The 26,213-nt window shown below is 37.7% G+C and overlaps 4 protein-coding genes across 5 annotated transcripts in view; 1 reads left to right on the top strand and 3 right to left on the bottom strand.

Moving 5' to 3' along the window:
- Positions 1-464: 464 nt before the first annotated feature.
- Positions 465-8,895, bottom strand: LOC118240365 (28S ribosomal protein S16, mitochondrial-like). The gene is made up of 4 exons (XM_035520436.1): positions 8,835-8,895; positions 8,608-8,632; positions 1,403-1,663; positions 465-1,220 (listed from the first exon to the last, which is right to left on the bottom strand). Exons 2-4 carry the CDS (start codon positions 8,618-8,620, stop codon positions 1,099-1,101), a joined length of 396 nt encoding a protein of 131 aa, XP_035376329.1. The 5' UTR covers positions 8,621-8,632; positions 8,835-8,895; the 3' UTR covers positions 465-1,098.
- LOC118240364 (28S ribosomal protein S16, mitochondrial-like) lies at positions 3,777-5,257 on the bottom strand. The gene is made up of 2 exons (XM_035520435.1): positions 4,715-5,257; positions 3,777-4,532 (listed from the first exon to the last, which is right to left on the bottom strand). The coding sequence occupies exons 1-2, from the start codon at positions 4,995-4,997 to the stop codon at positions 4,411-4,413; spliced, it is 405 nt and encodes a 134-aa protein (XP_035376328.1). The 5' UTR covers positions 4,998-5,257; the 3' UTR covers positions 3,777-4,410.
- LOC113572408 (28S ribosomal protein S16, mitochondrial) lies at positions 7,086-8,896 on the bottom strand. Its single transcript, XM_027001930.2, has 4 exons — positions 8,835-8,896; positions 8,608-8,632; positions 8,024-8,281; positions 7,086-7,841 (listed from the first exon to the last, which is right to left on the bottom strand). Exons 2-4 carry the CDS (start codon positions 8,618-8,620, stop codon positions 7,720-7,722), a joined length of 393 nt encoding a protein of 130 aa, XP_026857731.2. The 5' UTR covers positions 8,621-8,632; positions 8,835-8,896; the 3' UTR covers positions 7,086-7,719.
- An 8,513-nt stretch (positions 8,897-17,409) lies between these two features.
- Positions 17,410-26,213, top strand: part of pax7a (paired box 7a) — a 46,079-nt gene continuing 37,275 nt past the window's right edge. Inside the window, exons 1-4 of one of the 2 annotated variants that reach the window (XM_027002005.2) lie at positions 17,410-17,494; positions 18,659-18,894; positions 19,152-19,281; positions 19,547-19,675. In XM_027002005.2, the coding sequence (XP_026857806.1) occupies positions 17,410-17,494; positions 18,659-18,894; positions 19,152-19,281; positions 19,547-19,675 (580 nt within the window). Of the gene's footprint in view, positions 17,495-18,658; positions 18,895-19,151; positions 19,297-19,546; positions 19,676-26,213 lie in introns of both variants that reach the window. The other variant, XM_027002004.2, reaches the window with a different exon arrangement.

The raw sequence follows: 26,213 nt of genomic DNA, 5'->3' as shown, positions 1-26,213 counted from the left end.
CTTACTGTTTTACTCATAAGAAAAGTGATAGATGTCATCAAGGTGTGTAGAAAGTGAGGAAATGGATGGGAACAACTGGGGTGAAACTACTACTCCTTTCCTATCATATTATAAAATGTCAACATTTCTTAAACATCAGCCTTTGATGTCTAAAGGTCAGGGCTCTCTATTGACAGATATGAGTCTTTAACCTCATCCTGATCTCTAGACTTCCAGGGTGCAGTAAACTCCTTTAAATTACTAATACATTTGTTGAAGGTTTTAGTTTAATGAGAATGACAAAAATATATTTTAAAAATTATGATTTGGATTTATGACCTTTCATTACCATGGGAATGTGACATTTTACAATTTAAAAACGTCTTATCTAAACACAAGTGAATGTGACCGGATATTGAGACAGAAAACACACACATCTCTAGCCAAACCTTTAAGCTTTCATGTCTGAATAACTGCTAAAACAGTATCAGAAGACATTAGTCATTTATTTTTTTGACAATAAATCCCCAATGACCACATTCCTCCTCCTATTTCAACATTTGCACTTTTAGTCCAGGACACTAGGAAACCCAGCTTTAAATATATAACAACCAGTAGCATGAGGCGAGCCAGGCAGTGTGAATGGAGAGAAGTGTGACTGTGTTGTGAAAGACAGTGGGGGGATGCAACACTGTTTCAGGTACAACAAAAGCAAACACAAATTCTGCATGTATTTGTACAATATATTTATAAACCACATGTGACATAAAACATGTGCCCAGTGGAACTACGGATGCAGCTAGCTGCTTGATGTGACTAAAAATAAAACTTGCCCTGAAAAAATGAGGTTTTTTATGTTTATGTATTGTTTAATGATTAAAAAATAACCTGAAATGCTAAAGATTACTGGTGACAATTTTATTCTCTTATACAAAAAACAGCACGAAATGCATAGATCTTCTGACCGCTACTAAATAAAGCACATGGACAACCGAAAATGTATGGAAATTCAGAAAGACAATGCAAATCATAAGCTTACATGAATTTGGTGTAAGGAGTTTGTTTGAACTGACAACCAAAAGAAAATATGGTGCTCAGACAGTGCCAGTTAATAGTTTACTACTCTGCTCCTTGTTCTTCTTGGTCTTCACTCTCTGCTTTTGATTCTGTCAATGCTGCTTTTCTTCGGCGCTCTGCCTCCGTTACTGTCATGGGATGCAGGGGGAAGAATCCAGCCAGGCCTGGAATTTATAATGTTCAGAAACACACAAACATACTCCTGATTCACACTTGGAAAAGAAATACAGCAACTATCTTAAATGGATAAACCATACACTCATGCATATGAATGCTCACCAAGACCCTATAAAACAAATAGTTATTTGAAAATACATTTGTATTTTAAGAGTTAAGAGTTTAAGACCTAAGAGTTTGGCCACAGGCTTTGTTGGATGAGCCCCACAACCCATCCAGTACTTGATTCGGTCGTAGTTGAAACCGACAAGTTTCTCGTTGTAGATGTTTGGGAGAGGGTCATACGATCCCAGCTGCTCAATGCATTTGCCATCCCGTGACCGTTTATTGTAAGCCGCCACTATGCGGTAAAATGGCCTGTTAGTGGCGCCACCGAGTGCCATACGGATAACAACATGACCTCCGTGGTACTTCTTAAGTAATAATGATGCTGTTGGATTCAGAAAAGCATGCATGAGTACACATACATATACAAGCACACACAATTTCAGTGTTACAATATTAAAAAATAAAGTCAGATAAAATTACTAAAACCGAGTAAAGCTACAATGAAATACGACTGTTTGTCTGGTCCAGGGACAAAAAAAGTGTTGGAAGAGCTACCTAGCTATCAAACGTAGCCACTTTACCTCCCCTCACGTAGCTGAGTTGGCTGTAACTTAGTTATGAACAGGTCACAAGCTACTAAACATATCTAGTAACGAGCAAGCTAATATGCTTTCTCTCGAGGAAATAGTGTCCACATGTTCACAGATTCCTAAAAATAGTCACCATTAATAATAGCTCTTCATTTGGTTAACAAATCTCATTCAGCCAGCTCTTCTGAATCAATACTCAAAGCTGCAGGACACCTTTGGGCTGACTTGCTTTGACCCTTCTGGATCCGTTTGCTTCATTTTAATTATATGAAACTGAAGCCTAGACACTAGCCAGATTGTGAGATCAATTTATATATTTTACTCCCTTGATTAGATAGGCCTTAAGGAGTGTTTCTGGTCATTCCAAAAGATGCAGGCTTGCCCAACAATATATTATGTAAACACAATGGTTTGCTTCTGAAATATGCTTTGAAAATCAAAGTGGCATGGACTTGATAAAGATCACCATCCATGCTCAACACCATGACATGCTCAGAAGTCATGCATCACTGGTGGAGCCCCCTGGGATACATCTTCCTTGGGTCCTGTTCAATGCAAGCTCTAGTGGGAGTACACTTGTTTTGTCATAACCAGTAATTTGTAAATGCACCTTGTGTAGTTAGATTCTGCAGTCCCCTGCTGCCTATTGATCAGCTTCTGACCACAGAAACCATTGTTGGCTGAATTGTTTGTACATTTATTTATTGGGTGGCAGTCCACTCTCAACCCAGCAGTGACACTGTAAAATGCCCAGCAACAATGCTGTGCCTAGAGCACTTCTACTGATCATTTTTAACTAGTATATATTCCTTCTTCATAATTTGTACTTTCAATTTGACTTCTTTTACTTTTACTTAGGCAAGTCTCAAGCAAATTTCTATGCACCCCTGTTTTCTTTTCCTCAGTTTGGACAGAGCACTCTCCACCATTTCACTGCGAGTTATACTGTGTATGACTATGTATGTGACGAATAAACCAAACTTGAACTTGAAACTTGAAATTTGTCCAGTGATGAATACAGTGATGAACATTATAGCAATTTTCTCTGCTAAACTGAGCTCACCGTTTCCTTGAATTGAACTTTAATAATACTGTATTCCTTTTTTTAAAAAGACACTGAATATAAAGTTTTGCTGGAAGAAAACAGATACCATTTACAAAGAGAGGCAACTCAAATATTCTGTTAACAATCCAAATCATATTAAAAAATGTATATATGTGAGAGGAGAAAAACATTTTAAAGACAGATGCAACAGAAGTGTTTTCCTGAATCAAACCATTTTTGACCAGGCAGTGCAGTTCACAATAAAATGTTGCACTTTACAGGCACAAGATGCTACCAGTGAAAAGACACCACAAATATCAAGTGTATTGTAGTTACCTTAGAGAGAATCTGCATGAGTAAACACGCTTCCTTAAAATACTATCAAGAGTATAAAATCTTACTGTTTTACTCATAAGAAAAGTGATAGATGTCATCAAGGTGTGTAGAAAGTGAGGAAATGGATGGGAACAACTGGGGTGAAACTACTACTCCTTTCCTATCATATTATAAAATGTCAACATTTCTTAAACATCAGCCTTTGATGTCTAAAGGTCAGGGCTCTCTATTGACAGATATGAGTCTTTAACCTCATCCTGATCTCTAGACTTCCAGGGTGCAGTAAACTCCTTTAAATTACTAATACATTTGTTGAAGGTTTTAGTTTAATGAGAATGACAAAAATATATTTTAAAAATTATGATTTGGATTTATGACCTTTCATTACCATGGGAATGTGACATTTTACAATTTAAAAACGTCTTATCTAAACACAAGTGAATGTGACCGGATATTGAGACAGAAAACACACACATCTCTAGCCAAACCTTTAAGCTTTCATGTCTGAATAACTGCTAAAACAGTATCAGAAGACATTAGTCATTTATTTTTTTGACAATAAATCCCCAATGACCACATTCCTCCTCCTATTTCAACATTTGCACTTTTAGTCCAGGACACTAGGAAACCCAGCTTTAAATATATAACAACCAGTAGCATGAGGCGAGCCAGGCAGTGTGAATGGAGAGAAGTGTGACTGTGTTGTGAAAGACAGTGGGGGGATGCAACACTGTTTCAGGTACAACAAAAGCAAACACAAATTCTGCATGTATTTGTACAATATATTTATAAACCACATGTGACATAAAACATGTGCCCAGTGGAACTACGGATGCAGCTAGCTGCTTGATGTGACTAAAAATAAAACTTGCCCTGAAAAAATGAGGTTTTTTATGTTTATGTATTGTTTAATGATTAAAAAATAACCTGAAATGCTAAAGATTACTGGTGACAATTTTATTCTCTTATACAAAAAACAGCACGAAATGCATAGATCTTCTGACCGCTACTAAATAAAGCACATGGACAACCGAAAATGTATGGAAATTCAGAAAGACAATGCAAATCATAAGCTTACATGAATTTGGTGTAAGGAGTTTGTTTGAACTGACAACCAAAAGAAAATATGGTGCTCAGACAGTGCCAGTTAATAGTTTACTACTCTGCTCCTTGTTCTTCTTGGTCTTCACTCTCTGCTTTTGATTCTGTCAATGCTGCTTTTCTTCGGCGCTCTGCCTCCGTTACTGTCATGGGATGCAGGGGGAAGAATCCAGCCAGGCCTGGAATTTATAATGTTCAGAAACACACAAACATACTCCTGATTCACACTTGGAAAAGAAATACAGCAACTATCTTAAATGGATAAACCATACACTCATGCATATGAATGCTCACCAAGACCCTATAAAACAAATAGTTATTTGAAAATACATTTGTATTTTAAGAGTTAAGAGTTTAAGACCTAAGAGTTTGGCCACAGGCTTTGTTGGATGAGCCCCACAACCCATCCAGTACTTGATTCGGTCGTAGTTGAAACCGACAAGTTTCTCGTTGTAGATGTTTGGGAGAGGGTCATACGATCCCAGCTGCTCAATGCATTTGCCATCCCGTGACCGTTTATTGTAAGCCGCCACTATGCGGTAAAATGGCCTGTTAGTGGCGCCACCGAGTGCCATACGGATAACAACATGACCTCCGTGGTACTTCTTAAGTAATGATGCTGTTGGATTCAGAAAAGCATGCATGAGTACACATACATATACAAGCACACACAATTTCAGTGTTACAATATTAAAAAATAAAGTCAGATAAAATTACTAAAACCGAGTAAAGCTACAATGAAATACGACTGTTTGTCTGGTCCAGGGACAAAAAAAGTGTTGGAAGAGCTACCTAGCTATCAAACGTAGCCACTTTACCTCCCCTCACGTAGCTGAGTTGGCTGTAACTTAGTTATGAACAGGTCACAAGCTACTAAACATATCTAGTAACGAGCAAGCTAATATGCTTTCTCTCGAGGAAATAGTGTCCACATGTTCACAGATTCCTAAAAATAGTCACCATTAATAATAGCTCTTCATTTGGTTAACAAATCTCATTCAGCCAGCTCTTCTGAATCAATACTCAAAGCTGCAGGACACCTTTGGGCTGACTTGCTTTGACCCTTCTGGATCCGTTTGCTTCATTTTAATTATATGAAACTGAAGCCTAGACACTAGCCAGATTGTGAGATCAATTTATATATTTTACTCCCTTGATTAGATAGGCCTTAAGGAGTGTTTCTGGTCATTCCAAAAGATGCAGGCTTGCCCAACAATATATTATGTAAACACAATGGTTTGCTTCTGAAATATGCTTTGAAAATCAAAGTGGCATGGACTTGATAAAGATCACCATCCATGCTCAACACCATGACATGCTCAGAAGTCATGCATCACTGGTGGAGCCCCCTGGGATACATCTTCCTTGGGTCCTGTTCAATGCAAGCTCTAGTGGGAGTACACTTGTTTTGTCATAACCAGTAATTTGTAAATGCACCTTGTGTAGTTAGATTCTGCAGTCCCCTGCTGCCTATTGATCAGCTTCTGACCACAGAAACCATTGTTGGCTGAATTGTTTGTACATTTATTTATTGGGTGGCAGTCCACTCTCAACCCAGCAGTGACACTGTAAAATGCCCAGCAACAATGCTGTGCCTAGAGCACTTCTACTGATCATTTTTAACTAGTATATATTCCTTCTTCATAATTTGTACTTTCAATTTGACTTCTTTTACTTTTACTTAGGCAAGTCTCAAGCAAATTTCTATGCACCCCTGTTTTCTTTTCCTCAGTTTGGACAGAGCACTCTCCACCATTTCACTGCGAGTTATACTGTGTATGACTATGTATGTGACGAATAAACCAAACTTGAACTTGAAACTTGAAATTTGTCCAGTGATGAATACAGTGATGAACATTATAGCAATTTTCTCTGCTAAACTGAGCTCACCGTTTCCTTGAATTGAACTTTAATAATACTGTATTCCTTTTTTTAAAAAGACACTGAATATAAAGTTTTGCTGGAAGAAAACAGATACCATTTACAAAGAGAGGCAACTCAAATATTCTGTTAACAATCCAAATCATATTAAAAAATGTATATATGTGAGAGGAGAAAAACATTTTAAAGACAGATGCAACAGAAGTGTTTTCCTGAATCAAACCATTTTTGACCAGGCAGTGCAGTTCACAATAAAATGTTGCACTTTACAGGCACAAGATGCTACCAGTGAAAAGACACCACAAATATCAAGTGTATTGTAGTTACCTTAGAGAGAATCTGCATGAGTAAACACGCTTCCTTAAAATACTATCAAGAGTATAAAATCTTACTGTTTTACTCATAAGAAAAGTGATAGATGTCATCAAGGTGTGTAGAAAGTGAGGAAATGGATGGGAACAACTGGGGTGAAACTACTACTCCTTTCCTATCATATTATAAAATGTCAACATTTCTTAAACATCAGCCTTTGATGTCTAAAGGTCAGGGCTCTCTATTGACAGATATGAGTCTTTAACCTCATCCTGATCTCTAGACTTCCAGGGTGCAGTAAACTCCTTTAAATTACTAATACATTTGTTGAAGGTTTTAGTTTAATGAGAATGACAAAAATATATTTTAAAAATTATGATTTGGATTTATGACCTTTCATTACCATGGGAATGTGACATTTTACAATTTAAAAACGTCTTATCTAAACACAAGTGAATGTGACCGGATATTGAGACAGAAAACACACACATCTCTAGCCAAACCTTTAAGCTTTCATGTCTGAATAACTGCTAAAACAGTATCAGAAGACATTAGTCATTTATTTTTTTGACAATAAATCCCCAATGACCACATTCCTCCTCCTATTTCAACATTTGCACTTTTAGTCCAGGACACTAGGAAACCCAGCTTTAAATATATAACAACCAGTAGCATGAGGCGAGCCAGGCAGTGTGAATGGAGAGAAGTGTGACTGTGTTGTGAAAGACAGTGGGGGGATGCAACACTGTTTCAGGTACAACAAAAGCAAACACAAATTCTGCATGTATTTGTACAATATATTTATAAACCACATGTGACATAAAACATGTGCCCAGTGGAACTACGGATGCAGCTAGCTGCTTGATGTGACTAAAAATAAAACTTGCCCTGAAAAAATGAGGTTTTTTATGTTTATGTATTGTTTAATGATTAAAAAATAACCTGAAATGCTAAAGATTACTGGTGACAATTTTATTCTCTTATACAAAAAACAGCACGAAATGCATAGATCTTCTGACCGCTACTAAATAAAGCACATGGACAACCGAAAATGTATGGAAATTCAGAAAGACAATGCAAATCATAAGCTTACATGAATTTGGTGTAAGGAGTTTGTTTGAACTGACAACCAAAAGAAAATATGGTGCTCAGACAGTGCCAGTTAATAGTTTACTACTCTGCTCCTTGTTCTTCTTGGTCTTCACTCTCTGCTTTTGATTCTGTCAATGCTGCTTTTCTTCGGCGCTCTGCCTCCGTTACTGTCATGGGATGCAGGGGGAAGAATCCAGCCAGGCCTGGAATTTATAATGTTCAGAAACACACAAACATACTCCTGATTCACACTTGGAAAAGAAATACAGCAACTATCTTAAATGGATAAACCATACACTCATGCATATGAATGCTCACCAAGACCCTATAAAACAAATAGTTATTTGAAAATACATTTGTATTTTAAGAGTTAAGAGTTTAAGACCTAAGAGTTTGGCCACAGGCTTTGTTGGATGAGCCCCACAACCCATCCAGTACTTGATTCGGTCGTAGTTGAAACCGACAAGTTTCTCGTTGTAGATGTTTGGGAGAGGGTCATACGATCCCAGCTGCTCAATGCATTTGCCATCCCGTGACCGTTTATTGTAAGCCGCCACTATGCGGTAAAATGGCCTGTTAGTGGCGCCACCGAGTGCCATACGGATAACAACATGACCTCCGTGGTACTTCTTAAGTAATGATGCTGTTGGATTCAGAAAAGCATGCATGAGTACACATACATATACAAGCACACACAATTTCAGTGTTACAATATTAAAAAATAAAGTCAGATAAAATTACTAAAACCGAGTAAAGCTACAATGAAATACGACTGTTTGTCTGGTCCAGGGACAAAAAAAGTGTTGGAAGAGCTACCTAGCTATCAAACGTAGCCACTTTACCTCCCCTCACGTAGCTGAGTTGGCTGTAACTTAGTTATGAACAGGTCACAAGCTACTAAACATATCTAGTAACGAGCAAGCTAATATGCTTTCTCTCGAGGAAATCGAACTCTAAATAGCTACTCACATAGATGCACCATAGTCTGTTTTATCTGAGGAAAAAAGAAGAAAGAAATTATTTTAGAAAGTTTTTGAGAGTGACAAGTATACAATATGTTATACGTAAGATATAGACAATATCCTAAAGGATATTAGCTATAAGCATAGCGTTACTATCGACAAATCTTGCACACTTCATATGAACTGGCAGTAGCTAGCTATTTTTCACTAAATTCAATCTCTCAATAAACATACCTCAGAAATCTGGACACTGCATGCAATAAAAAAATCATAAAAGGTGAGGGATTTTCTCTGGTATCAGAGAAATACCACAGACATCAACAATGTGACATTTACAAGGGCGCAGCCATTTTTCTTTGGACCGGAAATTCAAGTTAGAAACATCAGCTAGATTGTAGTTCTAAACATTGTCCACTAGGTGGAGATGGTGCATTATCTTTTCAAGGTCCACTATTACACTAAAGTTAAATTGTGCTTACTTCTTTCTTTCTTTCTTTCTTTCTTTCTTTCTTTCTTTCTTTCTTTATATTAAAATATAATTCTTTATTTTATCTTAAGAATTCCAGTACACTAAGAATGATTAGAATTAGAAAACCAAATGCATCATGATGAATTGCGTGAGGAAGATCCACTGAAAGCCATTGCCCACTTTTACTCTACCACTGACTCCGCTTGTGCCTGACGCTCTCATGAAAGCTTCGAAGCTTCTTTAATCCACGTAACTATATCAGCGGTATTCCTACGACCCATCCTGCCTTGCTCGAAATATGTACATAACATCCATCAAAACCAGCTCAGTAGCTAAATACTAAGCCTGCTAAAAATAAACATGGGAGCATACCTCGACAATGTTAAAGCTAGTTGATATAATATTACTTCTACCATAGAAGGGCGGGAAAATAATATGAAGAAACCAAAAGTAACATTTTGAAGTATTTTTACGTATTATCTTGAATACTTAGCTAGCAAGGGAGAAGCTATCAATAAGCTCCCAGAATCCAGTATCTTCAAAACAGTAAGGTCGAGTGTGTTCTCGTGAAAACTATAGACAAATATGTTTACTTAAAAGCAGCCCAAGCCAGACGTCGAGCAGTCTGTGCCATCATGCTTGTGTTGTAACCGCAGAGACAGAAGAGGTTCGCACAGCATGATGCTGGTGCATGAATCAGAAGCTCATGCAGTCCGGCTATTTTACGGAAGGTTAACTGACCAAGTAGCTAGTTCGCTAACTACATGAGACTGTTGAATTCTACTGAAGCGATCTATCGTCATGTTTATTGGCAGAGACGTATTTTACTTTTTTTTTGAGGATGGAATTGATGTTGGTTTCCCAGAAACTTGAAGGTCGCTGTCGTTGACACAGAGAAGGTGGATATTGTGAGGGGGAGCAGTGCTGAGAAGTGTCTTCCAAAGCCCACTGTCATCTTCACAGTCTTGAGTGTGTTCAGCTCCAGTATGTTCTGACTGCACCAGAGAACCAGCTATTCAAAATCCTGCATTGCCATTTTGGATGACTCTAATGATTGTCTGCAAACTTCAGGAGTTTAACAGCTGGTTCCTTGGAGGTTTAGTCATTAGTGTAGAGGGAGAAGAGCAGTAGGGAGTGGATACATCCCTAGGGAATGCCAGTGTTGAACAAATATATTTACTTAAAAGCATACTGTTTACCAGAAGTGACTTCCCCCAGCCTTACGTGCTGTTTCCTACTTGTCAGGAAGCTAATGATCCACTGAAAGATGGTAGGGGACACAGTGGGCTGGGACAGTTTGGAGGAGAGAATTTCTGGAGTGATGATGTTGAACAACAAGCTGAAGTACAAAAACAGGATGCTTGCATATGGCAATCAAAGTGTTGCAAGATGTAGTGCTGTCCTGTTTGCCCAGTAGGAAAACCACAGGGGGTCCAGCAGGTGTCCATTGTTTGGGTGGGAAAATGGTGCAGCATTTGAAGGGTGACTAAACTTCCCATGGATCTATTGAATATCTGCATGAAGATTTGAACCAGTTGGGCAAAGCAGGCTTTAAGTCAGGAAATGTGGTTTATCTAAACTCAGGAGAAAACCAGATTTTGAATATCTGGAATTATTCTCATACATAGACCTCTCACATGGCAAGAATCAAGCGATCTGATTCTTTGACTTCCTGTGCAGTATTAAAACTTTTTTTGTTTGTTTGTTTTTTAATCAAAAAATAAACCCACTCAAATGTGGCAAAGTGCACATTGTAGGTTATTGGTCTGTTTACGGCCTTAGCACGTCTTTGGCATGCCATTATAAACATTTATATTACGACAGCAGATTCGGTTATTACAGTTTTCATAGGGTAATTTTAAAGACAGTGAAAGGATACTGTGGTATATTCCTGGTGTGGACACAGAAACAGAATGTGGAAAGCAGGGCTAGAATGCAGGGCTTTGTTTAATTAATCAAACAAAGGAAAAAAAACACTTTTGCTTTTCAGTGTTGCTTCAGGGGCTCTGTGCTCCATGGCAAACTTTTTTCGTACAGTCTTCAACAACCTACTGAATAAGAAATTGGATTATAAGTGCACTGTTATTAACTATACACAGGGATAAATCCATTTTAATTACCCGCTGGTTCACCTGAACTGCCTCTGTGCCCCACAGATGAAACTGGGCCTTACCCCTCTACCACAGAAATTATAATGCTTTTTCTTTCCATAACATTACATATTTCTGAGTGACACAGGGAACTTGGGTGGTAAAGGCAAGCAAATGTCATTGCATTTTAATAGAAGATAATGGAAAAACAAGAATTTTCTCTTTTAAATGTTGCTACTGAATTGCATAGAATATGACTACAAACAAGCTCTGACAGGACAAAATGATCCATTCTGATTTAAATTTTGATGAATACTTTTATTAACCCCTATTGATTAAGATGCAGTTATTCACTCGGTGCATAAGTCCAAGACATGTAGTAATTTCTAGCCTGTGTTCTTTAACATGTCCTAAATTGTTTAACATGCCCCATAACCTTGTCACTTTACTCCATATGCACCTGGCCTCAATCAAAAAGCAGAGCCATTTTTGCCCCAAAGAAGCCCAGATCAAGTCCAAGGCTTATGTATGTAGACGTGCCCCGGAGGTGCATGGGACAAATCACCCTTGTTCACTTTAAAAAGCGTCTGCACATAAAAGGCCTTTTTGAACTGGCCAGATTGGATGAGATCTAAATGCTTTCTTCTGAGACCTATGCCTTGAGCTGCCAGGACACCCAGGCTACACATCAGCAGCAGAGGATAGTCATACTCAATTAGAGTTAAGAGCCTTCAGCCCCTGTTTGTGAGGTGGACACCTAACTCAGTGTAACCTTCTCACCAGGTCATGACCTGCTTGTGCCCAGCAGTGTCTGAGCCTTGTGCATGGAGGAGGGGGTCAGAAGATCAGGCGGAAAGGGCAAGTGGCCCACAACCAGCATGTACACCAGGGAAGGGGGCTGCAGTGTGTTTGATGGTTGTCCAGAGAACACCTTTTGTTGAAATGACTGTGCATAGTAGTGCTACTATTATTTGCTTCTAAAGACACATGACCATTAGAACAATAGGTAGAACTACAGAAGACAAAAGGATGTGTTATAATGTATATTCATATGGCTTAGGACTCTGTAATTGAGGTAACCATGGGCTGGCCTTATATCCATTATAAAGGAATATCAGCATTTTCAGATTGTGTGATATAATTTAGTGAGGAAAAACAGTTCTTATCTGATTGGGGGAGTTTGAAGAATTGGTTCATTTCTGTGAAAATGACCATTTAAACCCCCTGCAAGGACTTCAAAAGGGGTAATCAGGAACCCAGCAGGGCTTTAATGCGGGTCAATGGATCTTGAAACTAGTTTAATTTCCATGCAATACTGGTCAGAGAAATTACTTATTTTCAGGGAAATTGTCTGCTTCATAGTGCAGGCTTGGGTTTTATCTGGCTTGAATTTTCATCATATTTCAGTGAGGAACTATTTTACATTGGTTTTGTTTACCATGACATGTATGTATGTTTGTTATATTTTTGGTTATTTTATTAGATATTAGATGTTTTTTGGACACTATATATTATGTATATAAACTATATATATGTAATACATTTTTATTATATTAATTATCTTGTTTTTTCACTTTACAATAGCAATCATAATGCAATATCATAAATAAGTAAAAAGATGTAATATTGAAAAGCAGAATTCTTAACATTTTCATTTTGAAGAATGCATATATTACACATATATTTACACCTCAAATATATAATATATTTTAAAAATTCCCCAATTTTCCTCTGGGTGGTCCTTTCTCCTTCAAGACTAGGTCTACCAGAGGCCTAGGAGCTTGAGGATTCTGTGTAGTATCTTAGCTGGGATCTGCTTAAGCCAATCTCCCAGTTTGGGGGTCACAGCCCTAGTGCTCTGAGAGAGATATATTCAAAATTGTAGTAAAGTACACAGTTTCCAGAGAAACAACGTTTTGGACAGAGGTCCTTTATTAGCTGTGTGAGCAAAGTGCTTCTCTACATCTACAATATCTCTGTCTCTATCAATATCAATATCTCTTACCATCATACATCTCTTACCACAGTATATTGCAGTTACTCACCTAGAATCTTTATATTTATATATATATATATATTGTACTGGAGACTTGTCCTTATCCATAGTGACCTCATTAAACAGGGCATGAAGGTTTTAAACAAACAAAAAAAGATGATGTGCAAAATTATGCAATCATACTGGATTGTCATTGGATATTTACCCTGCCTGTTTTCTGACTACGTTTTGGATTGCCTTTACATTATTAAAGTTCTTGGTCTTCGGACTACAACTTTGAGGATATTCATTATGTTCCTCTGCCATGACCTGTCAGATAATATTAAATTATATTAAACAAGTGGGCTATCAAAACCACCACCATTATTGAGATGGTCTCAAATCATTTTTGAAGTTATGCTGTCATAAGACCAACTACCCCATCCAGATAGACCATAAATGTTTGAAACTCTGTTTGATTTGTTCACGCCATCAAAATCCTTCATACATTTGCTCATGTAGCAGTTACAAGATCACTGCAACAACATAAAACAAGAGATTTTTTGCAGTGTGACTTCACATGTTGGAATCTGTTTAGGTTAAAAGCTTAACTTTCTCACTGCACAGAACTGCCCGATGCACTGTTTAGTCCTTTTATTCCCGAATAACCTCTCTGCTCTTCGTACTTATAGCCAATTCCAAGACAAGCCTCACTTTGATAACATTGTCATTGTTGCCCAATTCGCGCTGTCCCATTCTCTGCTACTAATGAAACCACCAATCCTAACAAGCAGCGAGGTTCTGTTATAGGCTACATGATATACAGTCCCACGCTGGTCGTCAGAATCAAATCATTCTAGTGAGGAAGCAATAACACATCGACATAATTCTCAGCAGATGTAAGCGTGCCTCCGCAAGCTAACTAGAGTCCACCGGGAACAGCGGTCGCTATAGCGATTCACGCCGATGACGGTTGTACTCAGCTGTGGAGACTTGCCAGCAGTTCAACTGAGAATCCATGAAGAGCCCTCTTGTCTCAGGACACAGTGATGTTGCGAGTCAGACCTACCGAGCTCCTGCAGAGATGTCTCGACACTGTAGTTCATAAGTATAACTAGATTTTATACTCTAGGGAAGGTGATCTTACGTTTATGCGATCTCAGGACTTCCCATTTCTTTTATGCATGTAGTGATCGCTGCAATGTGGCTATGATAACTTGTTGTCTAAGTGTCACTAAGAAATATACAGCAATTCGATTTTCTATTCTATTCAACGATAAAAAAAAAACACAAATTTATTTAAGAAAAGTGTCTTTGTGGGCTAGGACAATATTAACAAACAAAAACAAAGCAACACAGTTACACAAACGCCCTCTATGGGTCATCATAATAATATAGCCTATGCGCTGGGACAGAATTCTTTCCACATACACTTTTTCATCGTCCTTAGAAAATAGTTGTCGTGTCGTCATAGAAGGCCTACACATATTCTCCTTTTTAAAACATGAACATGAAGCCGAGAGCGTGGACGTACGTGATGATATTGTACCCCGGTTCTAATAAGTTGAAAATAATGAAACATTTTGTGTTACTATACAGTTTGTTTCTTGTGTCGATATTGTAATCCAATAACATTATCATCCACAGTTCTAGCTAAATAACAACCGCAGCTCACTGATTGCAGAGACATTATTGTTGTTGTTTGTTTGTTTGTTTGTTTTGTTATGACAATTGTGACCATTATAATAATAATACAAATAATGCTGATAATAATAATGTAATAATGTTTCTGTTGTTGCTAAGAGAAAGTTAGGTGCTAGCAGTAACAATAGTCTGAATTATGATCTGCGCTTTTCAAAATACGTAGCTGGCTGCTTTTGAGATTTCCAGCGTTAATTCAACACGTTATTTGCCCGCATGAATCTTTTAACGAAAATGGTTAGAGAGAGAGAGAGAGAGAGAGAGAGAGAGAGAGAGAGAGAGAGAGAGAGAGAGAGAGAGAGAGAGAGAGAGAGAGAGAGATTCCTTTGGAGAGTTTCATAAACCGGCAGAAAAAGGCACGGTTCCCATCAAAGCCGCAGTAGTCTACTCTAGTAGGGTTTCACTTGATTGATGCTTGACTTAATCCATAGCTTGGCGAATCTTCCCAGGAGGGTGAAGCTGCCTCTTTGTGTTTCTCTAACCCACGCGAAGCTAACCAAAGCGGGAGAGTGAGGGTCAGAGCTTTGCGGTTGGATACCAGGTCTTCCCCACCGGCGCATCTGCATGTGAAATCGCCATTTCACCCTTGCACACTCCCTAATTGTTGTAAAAATTATTTGTGAAATTGCTTTCCACCAGGAGTGTTCTCCACGGCAATTGTCACGTAATTTTCTATGCACGGCGGTCCCACAGAGTTGACACACGCGGCCAGGCCATTCAACATATTTGCTCCTTCCAATTTCAAGAACAAGGATTTATTTTATTTTATATTGTTTGGTTTCGTTTTATTTGATATTATATGTTATTAACGACAAATGAAAGGTATCTTGTAACATTGAATATTTTTTATATAGTCAATGCTTCCAAGTAGCCTCCCAAACGGGAGTATTATTGGACTTTGGCGTCTATAGAAAAAGTGCTAAACTGATATACTGAAATTCTAAATCTTACATTTCGGGCAAAATAATGCTGATAACCGTCTTGTCCACACGGTGTTTCTTTAAAATATGCTGTATTAATAATGCTTGTCCCGGACCACCAATGACAGGATCAGTTTAACAGGCCTATTCAATTAACTGTGGATCAGAGCTTGCGCATTAAATGTTATGCTTTATTGTTGGAACATTTGTACTGTCCGTTCATAACATGAATTAGAAATTCCATGACTAGTCAGTCATTCGTGTGCATAGCATGTGATAGATTTCTGGGCTTATGCGCGACGATTCCCGGGTAAGAGTATTCCGCTGCAGGACGACGTGAGCGTCCTCAAATGTGTCTCATATATATATATATATATATATATATATATATATATATATATATATATATATATATATATATATATATATATATATATATATATATATATTACTACAGATATTTCTATACTTACATGCATGTTCTGATGTTTAGGTTTATATGTGCTGGTGCGGTGGGTAAAAATAGATCAAAAGTGCACCGTGACATTGGTGCCAATGTTTTCTGAGACAGCTTAACCAACAAGTTAGATATCCTAATAATACAAAAAATATAGACAATATGGCGTTTGATCATATTCAAGCAATTATTGCTAAATATCTTTAAAGCAGTAGTAGTTTTTCTAAGCAGCTGTAGGACAAAACTTTCATATCTTTACATCGCCTAATTAAATGCTATTCGCTAACAACGTTCATGTTCATGACGTCCATATACATTTCACAACTACAGAAAAAAAGGAAGCGTGGTATCAATACGGAGAGAAAAATGATGAATTATTGCACTGTGTCCGAGAGAGAGAGAGAGAGAGAGAGAGAGAGAGAGAGAGAGAGAGAGAGAGAGAGAGAGAGAGAGAGAGCGCAAAGCAGAGAGAGCGCTCACAGAACACTTGATTAGAACGAACGTTTAGCATACATCTCAAATCAGTGATGAATGAAAATTCCATTTAACATTTCCTGTGTCTTGACTTATAATAGGGAGGGAGGGTAGCGGTTATATAGGCTCAAAGCAAAATGTCTGTCTGCGGTCTTCACTGTTCACTCCTATTGGTCGGCAGGTCCTAGACTTTACCTCGTCTTCCCAACAGGAATAAAAGAAAGGCCGGAGAGCCTATCGTTGCGCGCGCCTGCCCCCTCCCATAACGTGCGCCAAAGTTGGCCACTTAAACTACTCTCAGTCTCCAGCAGAGGATTTTATCAAAACTAGCAGACCTCTGACTGATTCAAAGCAAACAAACATAATTTACCTTCGATTAATGAGTGCTACAATCCCTTTCATTTCGCACACTTCGTTTTAAAGAACTTGCATTCTGCTTTCTTGACTTTTTAATCCCAAAGCACTAGGCAACTGAACGTATAGCTGTCTGACTATTTCTTCAGTTTTATGGGCATAATATCCATTGGTGTATTGTTGGAATTTCGTTTTCTGCTCGTATTCTGCATGGCTTGTTAAAACACTGGACCTGTTGTAGTTTCCTCGGCGAAGGCAAGACTGGACCTATTTGTGTGACTGGTATCTTTGATTGAGTAGGTTCTGTTTATTTTATTTATTTATTTATTATTATTATTATTATTATTATTATTATTTTGAGTAGCTGGAATGGCTACTTTACCAGGAACAGTTCCTCGAATGGTTCGGCCAGCACCAGGCCAGAACTATCCCCGCACTGGATTTCCTTTGGAAGGTATGCTACTTTTATGACTGTTTTTGCAAAGATTTTCATGACATTTTTTGAGGGTTGGGGGGGGGGGGGGGGGTGGATGTAGCCTACCAAACGAAGCCCCTCTACGTCAGTCTGTAGTTCCAGGAATCTTTTGAATTAATTCAACTATTTTAAAGACCACAAAAACTAAAAATAAATAAAATGCCAAGCGTAGGAGATGGTAGCAAATATTGAAATAACAAGACGCCGACACTGGATGAAATGTAATAACTGAAAATAACCCAAAATGTAACAGCCTCAAATTGTCAGTGGATAAAACTGGATACTAACTAGTACAATGACAGATGCACATTTTAACCAAAAAAAATAGATTTCGACTGAATGTGCAAACATTTACTAGCGTATAAAAACTTTGGTGCGAGATAACATTTTAACCTAATCACATTAAAGTGTTATTCATTTAAATCACTTGTAAAAATATCCCTTTCGAGAGCTATTTCTTTTGCAAATACATGCAAAAGAATTCTTAAAAATTCACACGCAAAAGTATACATTTACACTTGTTTGCTCAGCTAGAACACAGAATGGGATCTCTTTCCAGACCGAGAAGATTCGTGCTTAAGGGCCGTTGACGAAAGTGTTCAAACTCATGAATCTTTCAACTATACGCAAGATGTGAGATTTACTCAAGTGTCTTACTGCAGCAAATGGAACTAAAACACACAGCTAAGAGATGGCTCAACGGATCACGCCAATATTTGTCCTGCGTGACTAGGAATAATCGAGGTGTACAATGTAACATCCTCAGAGGCTCTTGAATAACAAACAGAGCACTGAAGTGTTGTACACGTTACAGGACAAATAGAGAGAGTCTAACAAGACTCTAGTTGGGGAAAATGCTCTTCTTGTCAAAGGGTAGTATTTGTCTTTGTACAGTTCCAAATCCTGACTATTGCATTAAATGTTATTATTGTCGTTAATTATGGTAGGGTATGGTATAAAAAATATTTGATAAGTGATATATAGGTCTAGTCAAATTGACAGTAACTTATTCTGTGACAAAATCTGTGTTAATAAGGTGCAGATGTTTTTGGCAATTCCAGCGCAAATGTACAGACCACTTTTGTTTCATGTAATTACAACTTTATAATTGGGATCGGCCTGAATATGTTTGTCATGGAACAGTATCAACCCCCCTGGGCCAAGGTCGAGTCAACCAGCTCGGTGGAGTGTTCATCAATGGAAGGCCTCTTCCGAATCATATTCGACACAAGATAGTCGAGATGGCACACCACGGCATCCGACCCTGCGTAATCTCGCGACAGCTGCGAGTTTCCCACGGTTGCGTGTCTAAAATTCTTTGTCGGTACCAGGAGACGGGTTCGATTCGTCCTGGAGCGATAGGCGGAAGTAAACCCAGGGTGAGTATTGAATAATCTTGAAACACTTAAAACACAGACTTGGGCCTGTGCAAACTTTTAAACTCTGACACTTATCATATACGACGTAGCCGTATATGTGTAACGTACAACAGAACCATTGTAGCATAGTTATATTGCTGACATATATATACAAAAAAGTCGAACTAAAATTAAAATGTATTTTCCTCTTCTTTGTCATGTTTTCATTTTTTTTGGGGGGGGGGGGGGGCGTTGAAAATAATGGTTTAAAACTAAAGCAGGTAGCAACGCCTGACGTTGAAAAGAGAATTGAGGAATACAAACGCGAGAATCCAGGAATGTTCAGTTGGGAGATTCGGGACAAACTGCTGAAGGACGGAGTGTGCGACAGAAGCACGGTTCCTTCAGGTGAGGCCTCATCCGGTAAGCACCCTTTCCTTTCTACTGAGACTGCACACTGCAGAATGCAGCAAATTTAACTTCACCCGATTCCGAGTTTAAATCTTGCTTTGCTTTTGCTTTTGCGTTTGTTCATAGTAAATATGTGGATATTATAGGGAAAGATATTTAACAGCTGTTGAAAACTTGCAAATATGTTTGAAAACTTATATATATATATAAATATTTTTTATATATATATATATATATATATATATATATATATATATCTCAGTGAGTTCCATTAGCCGGGTTTTGAGAGCACGTTTTGGCAAGAAGGATGACGATGACGAATGTGACAAGAAAGATGAAGATGGGGAGAAGAAAACGAAACACAGCATTGACGGAATTCTTGGGGATAAAGGTAAGTCGATACGCCGAAAATTTGATGTGGTGAAATGTGCTGAAATTAAAACAATAATCAGCATCTATCATAGTGCTTGCTTTAACAAAAGACGAACGCGAAAGAATAACAGGTTGCTTGTCTACCAGGCTTGGAGTCTTTGTTGTTTTTACTATTCCGCTGGTTATTGAAAGAAGTGAATTGTATTTCGCATAATATAGTTTCTAAGTTACAGTTCTCTTCATGGGAATTCGTGTACCCCCTCGGTAAAAGTATAATGACTTTAAAGAAAATAGCACTGATTATTCATGCTCTTAGCTATTCAGTCCTTATTAAATTATTTATGTGACATAAGGTGTTTAGACGCCGTAAATTAATTTGGTAGCACATTATTCCTTATCGTATATTTAACAGCTAATCTCGACAGCTGTCAGTTAACAAATAATTTATATCAGCAAGCCTATCATTTTAACATTTAAAATCATGGGCGTGGGCATGTGCAAAACATTTAACCCCTGAAATTTATCATATGCTAGTTCGTCCTAGCATCCAGCAGATGTATTGTAGAATATACCAGCAAGGCTATCACTTTAATTTACGAAAAGTTTGTAATTGAATATAGGCAAATTAATTAAACAATTTTCTACATAATAATAATAATAATAATAATAATAATAATAATAATAATAATATAGATCAGTTAGTATAATTTTCTGTTGATTTAACGAGTGTTGTACAGTAAGGGTTTAATACTAATGACAGTTTGTAATTAGTTGACAATATTATTATTGTTGTTGCTGTTGTTATTATTATTATTGTTGTAGCCTATAGTAGCCTAGCTTTATCATTTAATCATCTAATTTAGTCCTTAAACAGAGAGGCCGTTAGAGCATTTGTAGTATTTCCCGTACAACTGAAATAAGTGAAGTGGAAATAGCAGTCCACCCAAAACTTCATTACGCCGTCTCCTGCACTTCAGCATAAAAACACGATCTTCGTTTAAGATTTTGCAGGACAACGAGATACAATAGCAAAATCTTCGAAAGCAGGGCAGTGAAACGTGACTGGGTCTGTACAGTGTTTTTATGGTTTGTGGTAATGTACTTCGGACACCGAGACAAAATATATGGGGAAATCATTTTATGACCGTTTTTTTCCCTTGAAAACTGTACTGTTATGAATAAGACATTTGTGGGCAATCGCTTTTTTGTACTTCAGCCTGTATTGCATGGTATTTTGTATTCATAAGTATTCCTAACTAATACATTGCAAATCATGTGCAACTGCAAGGATATTTTAAAACATTTGATTACTATCATATTCTACTTACTTCAAGTAAATAATATATCAAAAGGCAACTCAACCGATTATTGTGACTATGAAAGTAGAACGTAGTTGTTCTGGCTGGTGTTAAGACTGAGATACAATTATACAGTTAATATGAAGGATAAACTGCGGTATAATTGAGATGTTGGTGTGTATTAATTATGGTAGGTTTTTATGGGAAAATTATTTTAAGTTATCATATCATCGTGCAAATAGACAACGTATCATCTACTTGGCTGTTCGATTGTGTTCTGTGCTTTGGCGTCAGAGGCGAATATTGCAGGTTAAACGTGTTAACGATTCCCTCATAACCGTCTTAATAGCATCGTGTCTACAGCGCATCATTAAATGTGCTGTAAAATTCTCGAGAAGGTTCATATTCCCCCGCTTAAGTTTCCCATCCGGATAGCGCTTAACAATGTTAAGACCTATTAGAGTTGGTGGCGAAAACACTTTCTGTTGAATGGGCTGCTGTGTTTGAGAATGGTGTAATAGCTCGCGGGTACGGTAGGAAACGCATTTATCCTCAATCATGCCTGACTCGATCGGGTTTCGGGCACAAACCTAAAATGTTGAAAGGTTTTAAGCCCGATTAAACTGAGCCTTTTCTTTTCACTTTCATCTCTAAACGACGTACTGTTGCTTGCCCGGGGCATACATTCATGAGGTGTTAGTTTATTTTATAGAACATATTATTTATTTATTTATTTTTATGCATGCATGTATGTATGTATGTATGTATGTATGTATGTATGTATGTATGCATTTATTTATTTATTTATTTACGTTCTACACAAACTCTTATATTTTCTATTTAACATTTGAAGAAAAACAAGGGTTATAAATATGGGCATAATCTTATGCAGTCTCTGAAAATGTACACTTCATTTATACATTAAGAAATTTGTAAATATTTACATTTTATGGTCACAGGGCCATTACAATTCAGTCACCCGGTGGGCTTCACCTGATGTCATCGTTACGGAAGCCCACAAATTATGAGCGTCGGGAGTTTGCTAAAATCTGTCAAGCCTAATTAGTATCTAATAGGTTATGCCGAGGCGGGTAGCTCGGTCTGACAGCTCACCTGGTCCTCCTTTTGTTTGTGAGAACCTATCGAAGGAGGCGTTTTGTGCGTGCGTGCGTGCGTGCGTGTGTGTGTGGTGGGGGGGATCCGATGTGTCCGTCCGTTTATCGGGAACCATCTGCACCGGCTACACAGGCAAACCAGTGTATGTGAGGACGTGTCATGGAGAAAGGCGATGGACACTTCAGCAAATCGGAGGATTACCTGAGGTTCTCAATCTAATCAAACAGCGGCCAGACGGGATTTAGTCGTGTTGTGAGTGGGTAATAATAGAAGGCCAGGGGAGAGATGGTGCGGTGTCAGGCAGTCAGACGCTTCAGGCTCGGTTTCAACGTGCATATTCAATTAAACAGAGGGTGTCGCGGTGAAACCTAAAGATATTTCGAACAAAAAGGAGACAAAAGACTGTTTGAATAATCAGACATCACTGTCATGGAGAACAAGGATAGACTGCCTTGGCACTCGGTTATATTTTAAGCATAACAAAAAACGCTTGCCATTGTTTTCTAAAAAATGCAAAATTGCGATTGTAAGTAAAAAATAGCCATCTTCGCCAATACCTTAAGGTATACCGTCCTTCTTGGTCCACGTTTATATTAAAATAAAATGGTTATCCTACTTCGAAAGCCTCTCCGAAAGAGAAGGACAGGGGAGTGAAGCGGCAGAAAACTTCAAACAAATCCATCTAAAATAGTATGTGCGAACGAGAGAGAGAGATTTAGTGAAAGTATAAGGAAGTTATTTAGCTATTAATATAATTTTCCCCAGGCACAGAGTCACTTCATCTGCACTTTCTCGCAGCTATTTGGCAGGGTTGAAATTGAAGAAGACCCAAATGTTGGGTAGAGATAACACAACCATCACAGCCTGGACCCTGCACTGTGCATCACTGCATTAAACTCGGATTAACCTCCCCTTTCCCATCACCGTCTCTCACCACTCTTCGCTGGAATTTATATCGCAGTGTTTATTTACGAGCGTATACAAAATAAGCCTATAAACTATGTTATTTTAAGCGTTATTGTTGTTGTTGTTGTTGTTGTTGTTGTTGTTAAGTCTGAACTACCTAAATGCTCGTGAACAAGGTGCCAAGGCCCACTTAATACTATCTTAAAGATTTTTACAGGAGGTTTGAATAAGTCGGACAGATATACGAGCACAGTAAAACTACATTAGAATCAATTGTGGTAAATAGGAAAAGTATCCATTTTTAGCCGGTATAAAGATGGTTGTCATTCCAGGTATCAATCAAACAAATCAATTTACTAAGCAATTGCTTTTTTCAAACTGGAAGGGTAGTATAAAACAATTGTTTAAGATAATAAAATGTTTAAATAAGAGCTTTAAGCACAAGCTTCACATCTGTAGGTTGCAGCCTAGATTCTAATTGTGCAAATCTTTGTCGTATTTTTTTTTCTTTGATAAGAAACATATTTGAAAAGCTCATGAATTTGAAGATTTCAGTCAGTTGACTACATTTTTACATGACTTGTCTAGGATCTGAAAGAAAATAAGTGACGTACTAACCAGCTTTCGAATTATGTCTTGTTATTGAAATGTGAATATAAAATATTGAAATATAAAACATTTACATTATTACTACACTTGCATGTAGTCTATATAGCCATAATAACATAAATCGAAATTAAATTTCGAATCAAAGTCTTTGCCATTGAATACTTTGAGAATAAAGGCTGGTTAAATTGACAAGACGATGATTTTTGTGTCGTTTCAGAGTACTTAATGAATAAGCAGTAAAATACAGGGGAGGTGAGGTTGTAAGGGCAGTTAAAGTAAATAGGGACACTCATAGTCTTTGATCTTATCAGATCCATTTGTAATGGCAAAAATACGATGGAAGTTCTTTGTATTACAGAATTACAATAATATTTTCAAGGCTGTCAATGAATTAATCGCGACTTACTGTAACAGACAAACACAGCCTGTACCTGCGCAGAAATGTTAAAGAGAATCGTTCAATGATTTCTATTTTAGAAAATAAATAATTCCACCCGTTAATAGGAATTGTTCACTGATTTGGAAATATTTTTCACGCACAGAAGCGAGTTGATAATCCTCTCTTGGATTGTATTCTAATTTCCAGTTTATCTGAAAATTGTATAAATATATGTTAATAATGTATCAGACTTAACGTCCTTTAAAATGTCACATATCGTGATACATTTTGCTTGAGATGTTTTAGAGTAAAATAACGTAATTCCTTTATGAACAAGTAGGGTATTGCCAATATGTTTAGCCCGTTCATATTTTGTTAATGGCTCCAGAAGGCCAGTGTACACAATTGATTTTGACATGCATAGATTTCCGCTTTAGCCTCTCTCCTCTTCTATCTATTTGATTTATGAGGGTGGGTCACACTTGACACCGAAAAGCAGCGACGCCGTTGGCTCTGGCCTCGTTAATCGGCGTGTGTGTGTGTGTGTGTGTGTGTGTGTGTGTGTGTGTGTGTGTGTGTGTGTGTGTGTGTGTGTGTGTTGTGGGGGGTGGGGATGGGGGTGCATGCTGGTATGACCGGAGTAAAACACAATTTGAATAGGCCTGCACTTTGATATGAATTCAGTGAGTGATAGCACTGATAGATAGATAGATAGATAGATAGATAGATAGATAGATAGATAGATAGATAGATAGATAGATAGATAGATAGATAGATAGATAGATAGATAGATAGATAGATAGATAGATAGATAGATAGATAGATAGATAAACTTTATTAGCCAGCGTGTATGTTATACTTTATCAAACTAATTAAACGCAGTCAGTCTGAATTAATATGTATAATGTATACAAATGATATTTACAAAATTCAGAACATCTGCGTTTAAAGATGAACTGGAAGATTTAACACATGCAGAATGAACCTATCTTGTCAGTCTGATCGCAGCCTAAAATATTATCTGTATTTTCTCTATGTATTAGAAGATTCATATTTGAGCTATGAGCATACAAATTCATCGCTACTGAGTCAATACTTTGTAGAAACGTTTTTATTTGTTTTGCGCGATCATGTCGGCTATTTGCACAGAAAACGCGCACGCGCCTTCAATTATCATTATTTTTCTCTTCAGAATTATTTCCCATAGGCCTGCTTCAGGCGAGTGGATATCATTTTAGTCCCGTTGGCCACCAGTGAAAGATTAGTTCAAGTGGCTATTAAAGAACAATAGTATATCCCGAGTAGCGGCAGAATTGCCAAAAGAAGTCCAAAATGACTCTCACTTGAACAGATCATCTCGCTCCACCAACCCCTAAGAAGCTCATATCTTCGGTGAAAAAGTTATTTTAGCATCAAGTAGCTAAAGTAGTTAGTAAGAATCTTAACCCTTGAAAATATAACAAACTATATATAACAACATATAACAAAATCAGGTCCTAGCCTACATTTAACAGTGAGCCCAAAAAAATTTAATTACACATTTGTGACACTTTAGCACACTTAACTAAACAGCAAAAGATAACTAATTTGCTGTTGATATGAATATTTGTTATTAACGAAGCGCATTACTTTCAAAAGAGTAATTCAGACTGCTTTCATCTGAGTTCATCAGTCGGTCTTTGTGGCATGTAGCTCACTAAACGCTCAATTAGGCGGAGAATTTGAAGGTGACACGGATTCGCCATCCAGAGAGTTTCATCCAGCGACTCGGAACTCATAACTTGACCAGCCTTCTTTTTGCTGAAACGAACGCATTGAACCTGTCAGATCTAATTAGGGCGGTTAAACGCATAAATGCACCCTTCAGAAACAGTAGGCGTTGGAAAGCGACGGCAAGGCGTTCGATTTTGTCTTCCCCCCGCATCCTCCCGGTCGTAGTGTTGAGGGACTTAAAAAGAATTGCAGTGTTGAGTTTATGACTGGGGAAGGTTTGTTCAGAAATTGGTGGCGGTTATAGGGCAAAAAGCAGAAACCATCATGTGTCGATCCCTTCTAATTGGGTATGAAATTAATTAGGGTAGGCGTCCCTTTAAGACCTCAGCTTTTTTCACACATTTAAAGGTCTAACGGTAGATTAGTGGCTTATAGTCAATATTAAAATTCATTGATGCTTAAAATTTGTAATACTGCCTCTCTAGCAGGCATCTTAAAATAAACATAAAAAAGTAAATACATCATGATTTTATATA

Source organism: Electrophorus electricus, chromosome 20 (assembly GCF_013358815.1).
Source record: "Electrophorus electricus isolate fEleEle1 chromosome 20, fEleEle1.pri, whole genome shotgun sequence".
Classification (NCBI taxonomy): Eukaryota; Metazoa; Chordata; class Actinopteri; order Gymnotiformes; family Gymnotidae; genus Electrophorus; species Electrophorus electricus.
Note: the sequence above shows the minus strand (reverse complement) of the source record. Positions and strands in the feature narration are given on the sequence as shown.